This window comes from Acanthaster planci, linkage group LG21, assembly GCF_054643075.1.
Source record: "Acanthaster planci isolate LZ-2023a linkage group LG21, COTS_SCS, whole genome shotgun sequence".
Lineage (NCBI taxonomy): Eukaryota > Metazoa > Echinodermata > Asteroidea > Valvatida > Acanthasteridae > Acanthaster > Acanthaster planci.
The window spans coordinates 8,148,366-8,161,422 of NC_141797.1; the positions used below are offsets into that span (position 1 = coordinate 8,148,366).

Below are 13,057 nucleotides of genomic sequence, written 5' to 3' on the forward strand. Positions count from 1 at the left end.
ACCCTTGAATCTCTTATTTCTCTTTGTGTGTGTGTGAGTCGGTCATTTCTTACTTTAAATGAGGTGGGAAAAGTTGGAGAGGTGATTGAAGAATGTGGAAAAGTGGAAGAAGCTTCCATGCATTTTTGACGCTGCTGGAATATTTAAAGTTTATCCACTACACAATAAAATACGCCAAATCTTAACAGAAGCAAGCGTCTGCTGTCCAGTGAGGCGCAGGCATTCACGGACAGTGTACAAACCAATAATGGTAGGTGCGCCTTCCATTGGCCAGACATACTGATTTTGGTTTTGTAAACGGTGCTTGAAACCACATGCATGTACAGAACTTGACATTCCCTTTTGGGGGTGGATCATGGAATGTTCACATTCTTGCAAAAGATTTCATGTTTCTGATAAATGAGGGTGCTGTTGCTGTTATGTCATTTCAGGAAGACGCGTTAGTTGGAATTTCTTTCCCAACTTAATTGGCGACCTCAAATTGAGTCATTAAAAAAACTGCGATAAGAATGCCATTTCTCCCGTTCTGGCAAATCTCAGGGCTGAAAGAGTGAGTTTTCTCAACCGCCTTGAGCAGCAGCACCCTCTCATCGGTTTAAAAAAGCCAGGCTCGGTTCATAGCTGGTAGCGATGCGCCCCTAACGTGTGTCTTTCATATTAGTTTGTGAACCAGCGAAGTGACCAAAGGGTCCTTCGTTGCTATGAAAATTGCGCCCTCTCTTGGTCCAGCTCGGGGCGCTGAAAATCAAGAAGGGACTGATGCTAGCTATAATAACACGTTGAGGTATCACAGTTGCCGTTATACACGATTTTAATAAGAACTGTACACCTTTGAGTATACCGAAAGACCAAATCACGTGACTGGGCCCGTTATGCAAAACAACATTGCCTTGCACGCATGCCGTGTTGATCAGGTAGGCGCTGAAAAAATACAAATTTCTGTATGTGAAATTCTTAAGGAATTTGCCTGAAAGTGAAAGGTACGTTTACACAGGAATATGCTGACGTCCACCCCGATATCGCAAATTACAAAGGTCAGAGCTCATTGTTTGTCAGCTTTGCGAAGCTTCCGTTTTTACCAAATGTGGCAATGAACGTCCCTGTCATAACACACAGATTTGGTACCATTTTAAATTCCCAGAAATAGTTATACTGATTTTCTCTAGTTTAAACTTAACGTCATTAAGGGCTGACATTTGCCTAGACCCGTAAACAGGGCCCGACGTATGACGGAGGAGTAAACGTCGGGCCCTGTTTACAGGTAGGTCTAACATTTCCCTTTAAATATTATCGGTCAGCTGGCCTTTAATAAAAAAATATCACTGGTAACCGTCTGACAAAATCAACTCATGTCGTCAAGAGACAGAAAATACTCGGATCAGCAGGAAAATGACCGGTCATGCGCCGCTTACCAGCTACGTAAGTGTCAACAAATTGCACATTTCCCACTGGTACCCGCAATGATTGGGTCCAATCAATATAGTTGGAGCAGGCATTGGTAACCAACGGAATGACCTTCGAACTTCTTGCTGTCGACGTCGTCCGTGTAAAAAAAATAAATGTACGACGACCGTCACAGTGGCGCGAGCGCTGGAAGCTCGCCTGGAATTCGCGGAATTTCTTTCCGGCGAGTTGGTAGATCTGGCCTGGTCGCATTCCGGTCTGTTCCGCCAGACAAAAAGAGACGTCTGCGTTTGTAGGGATCGCCTCTGCTGAAAAAGGAACCGTAGGTAAGAATGCAGTGGTTCAGCTGCCGAGTTTTGCTTCCAAGTTCAAGTGCTTGTTTCGAGAACGTTACATAGGGCCGGGCCTAGTACTAGTAGTAGGCCATATAGTAGTACAGTACTAGAATGTAGAACCTGATTAATCAGCCCGATCATGCCCATTTTGTTACGATCGAATGTCAGTTTTGAATTTTTTTATTGACATGACTGAGCGGCATGATATTTGTGATTAACTGAGATAATGAATGAAATCATGGAAGGGATTTATTTGAAGAAAAAATTGAAACATAAACAAGATAAAAATAGGCCTGGGCCCTATAGTATGTGTTAATTAGCACATCATTATGAGTCTGAGACGTGTTAGATTGGGCTGACTCCTATTCATTGTCATAATTAATGTTTTGATAATTTATGTCATTAACGACTGTTTTATGTACCATGGAATAAGGTTTGTGAAATTTTGCATTCTAACGTGCATAACCATCAAGTCGCCAGGTCCCTTATTTTGCCACTAACTGTGGAAACCACTTTAAAATAGGTGGGGAAATTAGGGACCTGGTGACTCTACAGTCACGACAGTCACGCACGTTATGCTTTTTTGTTGTCCATGACCATAGATGCATTGCATGTCTTTCCAGAGTTCTTTGTCCTGGCCTTCTACTAGTTCTAGCACTCAAAGCCAATGGAGCTGACCTTGTGCTGTTTGCATGTAAAATATATACGTGTCCGTTTTTTCAACAAAATGAGAAATAACCTTTTATTTAAAAAAACCGACACACACACTGAAAAGATTAGTTTTAATTTGCTTGTAAAGATATTTTAATCAGCTTTTACTGATGCTATGACCCACTGTACCTCTATTCGGTTCGTAAGTGACTTTGTCACGAAGGCAGACGCGCCACGATTTGCAGGCTCCCATTGGACGATCGCTGAAGTTGCACGTTAACTTCCAGTTCCATGGTTCCATGTAAACGGCTATCAATGCATGTAACTCTTTGTACAGTGCATGTGCAGTACAGAATTTGCTTAAGCATGAAAAAAACCTGGCTTAATAAACAAAAGTTACCAGCTCAAACTCTATGTGATTATCATGCTAACTGAAAGACAGGTAAAAACTATTCCAAAACAATCTAGATCACAAGAAGTTTTGGCTGGTAACCTGATTTGTCAAGCAAGGTTCTTTCACACTTGAACAAATTTTTCGCTTAAGCAGCGCTATAAAATTGGGCCCTCTGGGTTGGACGACGTCTTCATTGCATTGGGACATACATGTAAATGAATCATGGCATCCTACCTGAGCTAGTGGTACATGTACGTCGATGATTTCATCACTGATATGAGGATTTTTTTTCTCGTTTTGAATCTTGCTGTAAGGCATGCCTTCGGAAGTAGACCTGCATGACCACTGTCAAGCCTGCTATGACAGTCGGTGCAACATGCGCCTTCCAGCTTGTAGTATCGTTCCGTGTGAGCTGGACTGTGGGGCCCGGTTCCATTCCTGCAAGCAGGCCGAGCACAGCCTGCTGTGTGGCAACGAGAAGGTGGCCTGCATCAACGCAGGCTACGGCTGCCCGCTGCATGTGCTGAGGTCGCAAATGTCACGTCACCTAGCCGGCTGCCCAGCCAGCCTGGTCCACTGCACCATGGAATGGAACCGCTGGCCTGTCTGCTCCAGTGAGCGCCAATCCCACCAACCCGTCCAGGTCCTGCTGGACGTGAACCGCGAGCAGCTGGACATGGCCCTGGCGCTGCGTGACCAGCGTATGCTGACTCGCTCCATGCGAGCCTCAGTCCGTACCCGCAAAATCCTGACTAACAACCTGAACAGACGGCACCCAGCCGTACCTCTGGCTGACCAGCTGACCGTCAGCAATGGCAGCACGGTTAAGGAGTTTGACGAGCAGCGGGAGCTGGAAAATCTGCTACAGGACATGCACCAGTGGGAGAATGCAACTGAGAGAAAGAGATCCCGCAGCCCCGCCGGCCTGCGCCAGAGCATCTGCGATGAGCTCTACCGCGCCAGCCAGGAGACGGTGCAGCAGCTGTCTACAGCAATCCATGCCATGACTGGTGACAGCCACCCTCCCTCAGAAAAGGCGGACTTCAGTTTAGGGAAAAGCACCTATCCGTACATTCACTGCGCACACTGCGAGAGGCGGAAGGAACGCATGGAGCGACTTCTAGACTCCCACAATGCAATGAAAGACTGTGGTGAGGATAGCCAAACTCTGGAGGGCAGACAACCGAGTACGGAAAAAAATGCCGCACCAGGTGATTGCCATGACGAAAGTGTGCATCTCAGGGTCATCAAGGATACGTTACTAGGGGCTACATGTACAAATGAGGAAGAGCAGTTGCACAGAGTGAGTACTGTACGTGTAAATTATTTCAAAATTAATATGAAATCAGACACTTGTTGTATGGAACCTCGAAATAATAGTCATGATTGTTGAATGGATTTCATTCTTTTCTTGTGAGTAGCCAGGTCAGATCTCATCTCCATCCAGTCGAGATGTCCAGCAAGGTTACAGGAGTAGCTCCAGCAGCAGTGAAGGCAGCCTAAATGATGTGCCCATGCCGGCCCTCTTTGTCACTCCCTCCACGACGGGCGAAGTGTCAGCAGCGCCAGGGAGGGGTCACTCCAAAATACTTGTGGTTGAGGTAGGCATGCTTCTGACTGACTCAGAACAGTGATTGAGTTTGACCGCTGATTATGTAAACAGTTAATAGTAGACCACAGTAAGCAAAAAGAGAGAACAAGAGGTGTACACTAGTTGTCTATTAGGAGAAGGTTTTGGATTGAATTTCATTTGAACAAACTCTGAAATAAATGAACAAACAACATGAGCTCCGAGGCCAAATTTGTTCCTTTGTCAAGAAGAGATTGTCTTAAAATTTCAAGTAGCTCTCCCAATGAGACGTTCTGTCTGAAATGCATTTTTAAGAATGCCTGAGTGGTGCAACACCAATTGAACAAACTGTTGATGAAGATTCACGTCTCAGAGGAAAAGGTTGCCAAAGAGCTGAACGAAGCAGTGAAGAAAGAGGCAAGAAGATAAATTGGGAGGTAGCATTCATGGGCTAGTGTGGTACAAGGATTATTTAATTTTTTCGTTAATTTGGTATTTTTTAATCCAGCCTCCTAAGATGATACCAGGGTCTGGTGTAGCCTCCTTTCCAGTCACCAACTCTGATTCGCCAATGCAGGCATCACTGAGTCTAGACCTGTCATTGGAGTCTATTACAAGGTACCAGGCAAAGCCAGACTCGATGTACACCTTCCTCTGTGCACAGGTGGGTTAAAATTAATATCTTCGTGTTACTCATTGAGTGGCAGTGCTTTCTTGTCCATGAGTTGGGGGATGCCAGTGATAATGTGTGGAAATTTAACTTTTTCAAGAAATTTTAAATTTTGAAAAAAATTGGTGGTCGGGAGTTTGCTCGTCGCTACCACGCTTACAAGGTAATGGAGTGATCTGATTACTTAAGGATGCTTGACATAATTTTCTTTGAGTTCTCATTGGACAGAATTCATTTGAACAGTAGCGGGGGTCAACCTTTCCATATGAATGACAAAGGTGCGCTGGATGTACACATGTTTAAGAATCAAGCAACCCAGAGTACCTTGCGTGTCTATAGCTGCGACGTACTTCTTTCCTCAAATTTTGTGAAAAAGATGAGCCTTTCATCAAAGGTCGGGGGGCTGAAGACTGACCCTAGGTGGCACTGTTAGCGAGAACACCGCAATGCCATTTTTGTTGGACCCAGTTTTGACAGATTTAGTAATCTGTGCGACATGAATCCCATAAATTCGTCCCCGTAAATAATGAAAACCCCATGTGAATTGGATAAGCCACCGATTTTGGCCATTAACAATTCTTAACAGGTATTTCGAAGGGACGAGTTTGCATCTCACTTCCAGAATGTCCACAGCGACATCCACGGCGGCCTGAACGGCTGGCTGGAGCAGCGCTGCCCGCTTGCACCCTACGGTTGTACCTACTCACAGCGCCGTTTCTTCCCTGGAGAGAGAAAGGCCAGGATCGTGCATCACGAGCACCTGGAGAGCTTTGGGGTACGGGTGGACGGTAAAGGTAGCAGCCGGCTGGCCGAGTCGGAAGACCACAGTGAGGTTGATGCAGATGCGATGATGGAAATGGAATGGGTGTCCGAGGCTGTTTCTTCATATGGCAAGGACGAAACCAGCCCAATGAAGGAAAATTTGAAATACGGTGAAGATAAAACAGACGCTGCTGTGACAAATCAATCAGATAGTTTTCCCAAGGCAGGTGGGCTCACAGACGAATCCGGCGTTGAGTTAAAGAAAATGGACCAGGATGCCAATTTGATCATTGAGAATCAGGCTAGCCTATCAGACATCTCCTTACACACAATCGGCCAATCAGGGAGGAGCTTAGGAAACTGCAATGATGCTCGTCTTAATGAGTCAATTGTAAATCATCTGAAAGGTCCAAAACCGGACACCCAAATCAGCACTGAAAACACGCCAGAAGTGCAAGGGTCACATGACTCTTTAGACACAGACCAGACACCCGACCAATTAGCAGTACCATCTCAGAGTCCAAGTAGCCAATCAGAGCTCCCTTTGGAGCCAGACCACCTCAGCCAGCTGCCCTTGGAGCTCCTACGGTACCTGACCCGGTTCCTAGACGCCTTCAGCCTGTGCAACCTGTCGCTCACCTCCAAGCTGTTGCGGCAAATCTGCTGCAGCGTGCTGGAGGAACGGGGGATGGTGCTGTTGCAGTGGGAGAAGGTGAACGGACGATGGGATGTAGCCTATCGGGTAGGTACTAGTCTAATTCCTGGACTTCATTTGGAGTTGAATTCTCAGCCTGCTTGCAATAGTACTGTAGCGGACTAAGGTGAATACATCATGCACACAGTCATGCGTGTGAAAGGCGTTAGCGCAAGAACTAGCACGTGAACCAACACACCCGTACTTCATTCATTTGCATTGCAGATCCCTGGTTCAAAATGGTGTCACACTTTGGTACTGTACCACTGGGTTCTTGACATATCCTTTGATTGAGGTGTTAACGCACAGAATCCGCATCTCGAACACAGTCCAGTCTCATTGTTCAACTGCCCCCCCCCCCACAAATCTTTTGCAGAAACCTACATGTTCACTGACACGCTGCTGGGTCTGTGCTGATTGGTTTAAGCATGCATAGCACTCTGTACGTATCACACATACATAAGAGCACTGCTATTACAAAATTCTGCTTATAACAAGGAAATTTTGGGTCCCAGGAAATTTCTGCCTGTTAAAGCTGTGCCAAATATACGGATATTCAATTGAGTATCAAATATTCGAAGATTAATTTTCTGAATTTGAATATTTGAATGCAAAATTTGTGAAAATGAAGAGAGGATTTCTTCTGTTTTAATGAGAAAAATTCCACTGTGGAGGCTTGTTTCAAGCAGATCCAAATGACAATTCAAAAAGTAAATTATTCATTTAAAAATTTTAAAGGACAAGAGGTATTTATCGTCTTTAAATCTTGCTAAATCGTGGCTGGAGACACTCCTAGATGTGAGAAGCTATGTACATGTACCTCTGGTTGAGTAAATTTTTTAGACTAGCAGTAAGGTATATGTAGACTCAGAACCCTGACCTATTGTATTTCATCTGCTCTCGCTTGTCGGCCTTGCATTCCCAGGTGTGGCATTTCAGCACAGCGTTCACACCCGTCCTGCACTGGGGGTTTGAGGACCACCCTAGCCTGGCCGTACACCTGGCCAAGTGCCCCTACAACGTTCAGCTGCCGCAGTCGGACCCTATCTGTGTCATGATCAAACTGCCGGAGACTGCGGCCACAGCCTCACTGTCCAATGGCAAGGGCAAGCAAGATGGCGAGGCAGCCGAGGCTGAACATGAGCAAGGCCAGCTTGACAGCGACACCATAGATTCAGAAATTCAAGAGGTCGAATAGGTGAGGCCTCTGTTTGTCTGGAAATTCTTTATGATGATTTTAAAGTATGTGCATATACTTGACCCAACTAGTCAAGGTGTTATTTTCCAATTTGAAGTGCAGATACGGAAAATTAATGTAGGCACTGTGCAATTTATGTGAATTAAAAACCCAGTGCATTATTGAATTGCAACAATGTCTTAAAAATTAGGAGCCTCAAACAATATTCTTCAATGACTTCCCGTCAGGATTATCGATTTTTACAAAAACCGTCGTCAGATTCTGGATTACTTTGGCCAAAACCTCCAGGAAATCATTATGAGATTTGGGATGACTTTTTCTGCAACTACATGTATGTTCTTTGAACACTCAGGCTGAGTTTGGGCGGCTTGTTCTCGTACGTTCACGAACAGCTCGATTCGTTGTTCGTGGGTTGGCGGCTTGAATGCTGGGAACAAACAACCGGTTATTGCTGCTGGCAGTTAATGCAAGCAACATGCTCATGGTGGTGTCCATGTACTTAATTCGAGAGTTAATATTTGGATAACTGGGCTGAATTCTTTTCTATTTAAACAGAAGCATTCATTTCTGTGTTACGGAAAATAATTATGTTAATTTTGCAAAACTTCCCATCGTCTCTGGCTTTGGAAGCCCACTCTCAACTTTTTGTAGCTGTTCAAAAATAAAAAATCTCACGAGTTTTTCCGTGTGTTCATGTAAAACCCTGACGAGGAGGTCGTATGTGATCTTTGTTCTGAGAACAGTGTTCTTGAGTTGTGTTGCCGCAGTTCGAACGCGGGAATAAGAAACCCGTGTCAAGAACAGGCCGCCCGAACTCGACCTCAAAGACTGAGCGAGGGCGCCACACATGTTCAACCTCCACAAACGTGTCTGAGCGTGTGCAAAAAACAAAACATGTATGTAGACACGTACTTCCTCTGATATGAAGTGGTTAAAGAACTACATGCACAGTAGTTTGATTGGACATGTGTGGTAGAATATGTAAATGTATGCACGGTCAACATGTAGACCTAGAACAATTTATTTCAGGTCGAGTTCATTTTTTATCTCAAAATCAATGAGCTTCCATGTGTGTGGTTCTAATGTATTCCTTTCTGTTATAAGAACAGTGTCCTTGTGAATTTGTAGCAACTGAGGGCTTGTCAGATTTTCAATAGTTTTAGTTGAATGGTGAATCTGTATATCTGTAGGATGTGGTCAGTCACACGTTGCATGACAAACTGTACATGCATATGCACATGTACATTCAGTAATAAAGTGTAGTACATATGTACGTGTGGACACATGGTCAATCCTTTGTTTTAGTTCCGAGAAGCTTGAATAGCAAGGTTTTTTTCTCTGCTAGCTTTTGTCAGAGCTTGGGCTTGAATCACTAACACTGATCCAAAAAATTATTCACTTGTCGACATTTGATCATGAATTACATCAATGTATCATGCACATGTCCATAAATAACCCTTTATTCCACATTGGAGAACATTTGTCTACGTCGTCGTGGTGAAAAGTTAAAGTGGTATTTCAGTCAGCTGAGGTATTGCCCTTAAAAATAATAAAGCCTTTCAGATTTGTGCTTTAGAGCAGTCAACAAGGCCTCTATATATTTTACCATATACCGTAGTTGGAAATCCTGGTAACTGGTATATATTTTACCATATACTGTAGTTGGAAATCCTGGTAACGCAGCGATATTTTGGCCGAATCCAAAGGATTGATGTAACTACATACATGTACACACTAGTTCATATGTCGTGTTAGCTTTTGTCAAATCCAAATTAGGGACAGCAGATAGTGTAGGATAACTGTATGGACATCAATCATCCTGAAATTAGAAACAAAATCCACCCATAACCAATATTTCAATAAGTTGCTGCGAAAGTCTGAAAAAAAATCACAGTGAAACAGATTCCATTTTCAATGACAGCAGTTAGCAAAGAAGTGCGCTATGATATAGGCCTACTAGTACCAAGAAACTCCGTCAAAGAGACATTTTGTTTTCAAGGACTTCAGTATGCAGACATTTGCACACGGTATCCTGGAGTTACTCAACTTTTTTCCAATATTTTTTTCGCGTGGTAAACATACTTGTAGTTACCCTTTGATGTCTTGTACATTTATGTAATCCTTACCATTAGCACACAGAAAGCCAAACTAAACTTGCGTGTCCGATAAAAATAAATCCCAATTGCCAAGGGCTCACGATCCCCTAACTTGCTCCCCTGGAAACATACCCCATGAAGACAAAAAGCAATTTTTGCACAAGCAGGTAGGTGGTGATTTAATGGTACGATCTGTGTACCTGTAGTTTATGGCAGTATTTATTGTGTAGTGGATACTCTGTGTGCCCGTGCACGTACTTAACATTTTCAAGATTTTAAAGGGTAGCACTGGTCAGTATGGACCTATCCCATGATGTATGCAAATTAGACTGGCACGTGGGCGCTTCTACCACTGTTTGGCAAGCGGGGCCGTCAACACTGTCGGCAGTGTAGGCGAGCTGCTGGTAACCATAACCTGGCGCGTTGAATGTCAATCAAAACCGTATTACAACCATTGCCCGATACTTCAGCACGCTTTTCGCGAAACTAAGTGAAGTTTTGAGTGTCCTGAGGTTAGAAAGTAACAGTTCCTTGTCTGAAGTTTGCACTCTTGTCAAACTGTGCCAGTACAGAAACGGCGATAGTGACGCGTGCATGGAGATTTGTATTGTTATAGATTTAAGCAACCTTGCCAACCAGTGGTAGTCATGCGCATGCACGTGCCTTATGTGCATAATTTTATTTCGTGGAAAAGGTCCATTGTTACATGAGACAAGAATGTGTGTTCGCATGGCTTCGAATTCTCTTGTTACTTCGTTACTGCAGCACCAACCTCTCTGTTTTTTTTTCCCAACTCACAAATGTTAACGAAGACGCTGGGCGCATTGGGTCGATCTTCGTGCTCGCCCGGTCAACCTGCCTGATTTGTCGATTCTGTACGAAATATCCAACTTAGCTTCGTTTGTGAAGTTATCTTCCACGTCCTTGAGTAAGACAGGAAAAGCGAATGGCTCATGGCAGAATTGACATACGGTATCCTGCAATAAGATCAATTAATGGCGCAAAGATCAACTGATTGCGTCCAACATGGTTTATCAGATTAGACTTAATGGGTAAAGATAGCCTCTATGGCTGATGTAGTCAGGCGAGACACTCGTCAACACGAATACTCTATGCAATAATGGAATTGGTTGCTTGAAAAGCTTGCTTTAAAAAAAAAATTAAACCATTGGTGAATAAATTGTCATACATGAAACTCCCATCAGCCACTGAGAAATTGTGTCTTAAGTCTGTCCGATTTATTGTCGTGAAGTTGTACAAAGGCTAGAATCCGACTTTCAACCCTGCTGGCTTGAATTAATATTTTGGGAAATTTAAGAACCTTCCTAAATCCTCAAGAAGTACAAGATCTCACCGGTACCGTTTTATGTACTCGAAAGGTATTAGCAACGTAGCTCTGCTGAGACCTGCTTTTTCTGTCATGTCACTCTGCCCCGTTTATGCAGAGCACTGAAGCCACCTCGCGTAGGAGCTTGGACGCCTGTGTTAAAAACTGAGCGAAGTCGGTATTCCAACAGCGCATGCCCAAGCGGTTCCGAGGTCTTTCGGACGCGTTTGGGAGGTTTGCCCTATCAGTGTGGATCTAACTCCTATATACAGGGACTCGCATGTGTGCTTTGTTCCCCAAAGACCTCTTAGTTTGGAAACACCGAACGAACTGGCTTATTCAGTTTGAATGGATCCAGCAAACGGTGTGACGCAGGAGCTCCTTTGGTAACTGCCTGAGATATGCAAGAGCTTGTTATTTGTTGGCTGCGCAAAGGACGAGGATCTCGTCTCGTCTCGTCAAGTGACGCGGAGGTGTTACTTTAACTGCATTTCGCCTATGCTCTGAAACACAGATTCAGGGCGTCGCACTCGCGATCGGCCTTTCAATCCCAATTCACGCATTGAGGTCGGCAACGCCTGACCTTCGGCTGACCATGGAGAAAGGATGTGTCCTTTCTCCGTGGGCTGACCCTCTCGAGAGATTCTTTCCACCCACCCCCCTGATCCACCGATCACCCGTTTGACTGTAAAGATCTCTAGTGCACTGTTGCACGCCACTGGGTTGCAGACCTCTTGGGGTGAGACTGATGCTGCGCCTAGGTGCAGCCATATGCGTGGTAAGGGAGACCAACCAGCCGTAGAAGCAGCTAGCTCTTTTTGGAAGAATTTGTGGTGGGTATACATGCAGATTCACCCCGTCTGAAATCATAAACACGGATAAGCAAAAAGAGCACCCCTATCGGTTGAAAAGAGCCGTGTTGGTACGGTGTGGAGTGTTCATTTTGTTTGTAAAGATATGCGACTGCAACGCTTGTGTTTTGCTACCAAAGGAGCCTCCGATGCTTGGAAGATTGCCCTCTCTTGGTCCAGCTCGGAGTCCATTACACGTAAAGTTTGCACATTGCTCGTCCTCGGTACGGGCCGCGATTTTTCGATTCGATTCCCGCATTCACTGGGTAAATCCGACAATGTCTCTGGGGGATGTATTGTTCAAAGGGGAGTAAAGCCCGACATTCGTTAGGGAATGCTTCCAGGAGGTATGAAGACTAGTCTCCTCTCAAGAACCATTTCCCATCGGAATGTGTATATTGTATCCCTAGACACTTGTGTACTTGGAGAGAGAGAAGAAGAAAATACCCCCCCCCCAAAAAAAAACCCTTACGGCCGCCGGCCCATGCGCAATCACGTGTCAATAAAACCTGCCGATTGAGGGCGCACTGATGTATGACTACTTTTCGTTGGTCTCAACATCATGATGTGTCGTGTGAAAGGTAGTACGAGCCAAGTACTGTGACCTTTCTAGCTTCCTGCATGCGATTTTTTGTGTTATTGGATGGTCAGGAAAGGGATGATGAATGACTTTTTCAGAAAGCACCGAAGCCTAGATTGTAACACATCGAGGTAAGTGGTCGCGGTTCCAGAGGTGTATATGTATACCATGATTAAAAGAACTCTCGATATGCACACCGATGTGGCGTGCTATTTGAAACTCCACGACAAACGAAACAGAAATTTGTGAACAAAAATGAACATTGTGTAACCTGTCTGGTTTTTAAGACGGTGTTCTAGCTGAGATCCATGGGTGTGCAGGCCCATGTCCAACAGGAGTTTGGAGCGGCGACCGGGAGTCAAGTTTGTCTAGCCCCACTGGGTCCAAAATTGGCTCCAAATTTGGGGATAGCTCAGACTGAGGCAAGTTATTTTGTGAAGGCCTTGACTGTGGATCAAACAGCTGGCTACTAAGCATTGTTTGCCAGCCACAACAATATAACTGTATAGTCCACTGAAACGGCTC

At 44.6% G+C, this 13,057-nt stretch overlaps 1 protein-coding gene across 1 annotated transcript; it reads left to right on the top strand.

The window, feature by feature from the left end:
- The first annotated feature begins 1,495 nt into the window (after positions 1-1,495).
- Positions 1,496-10,990, top strand: LOC110984044 (F-box only protein 30-like). Its single transcript, XM_022243837.2, has 6 exons — positions 1,496-1,730; positions 3,099-4,087; positions 4,206-4,385; positions 4,863-5,018; positions 5,611-6,528; positions 7,406-10,990. Exons 2-6 carry the CDS (start codon positions 3,101-3,103, stop codon positions 7,676-7,678), a joined length of 2,514 nt encoding a protein of 837 aa, XP_022099529.2. The 5' UTR covers positions 1,496-1,730; positions 3,099-3,100; the 3' UTR covers positions 7,679-10,990.
- The last annotated feature ends 2,067 nt before the right edge of the window (positions 10,991-13,057 follow it).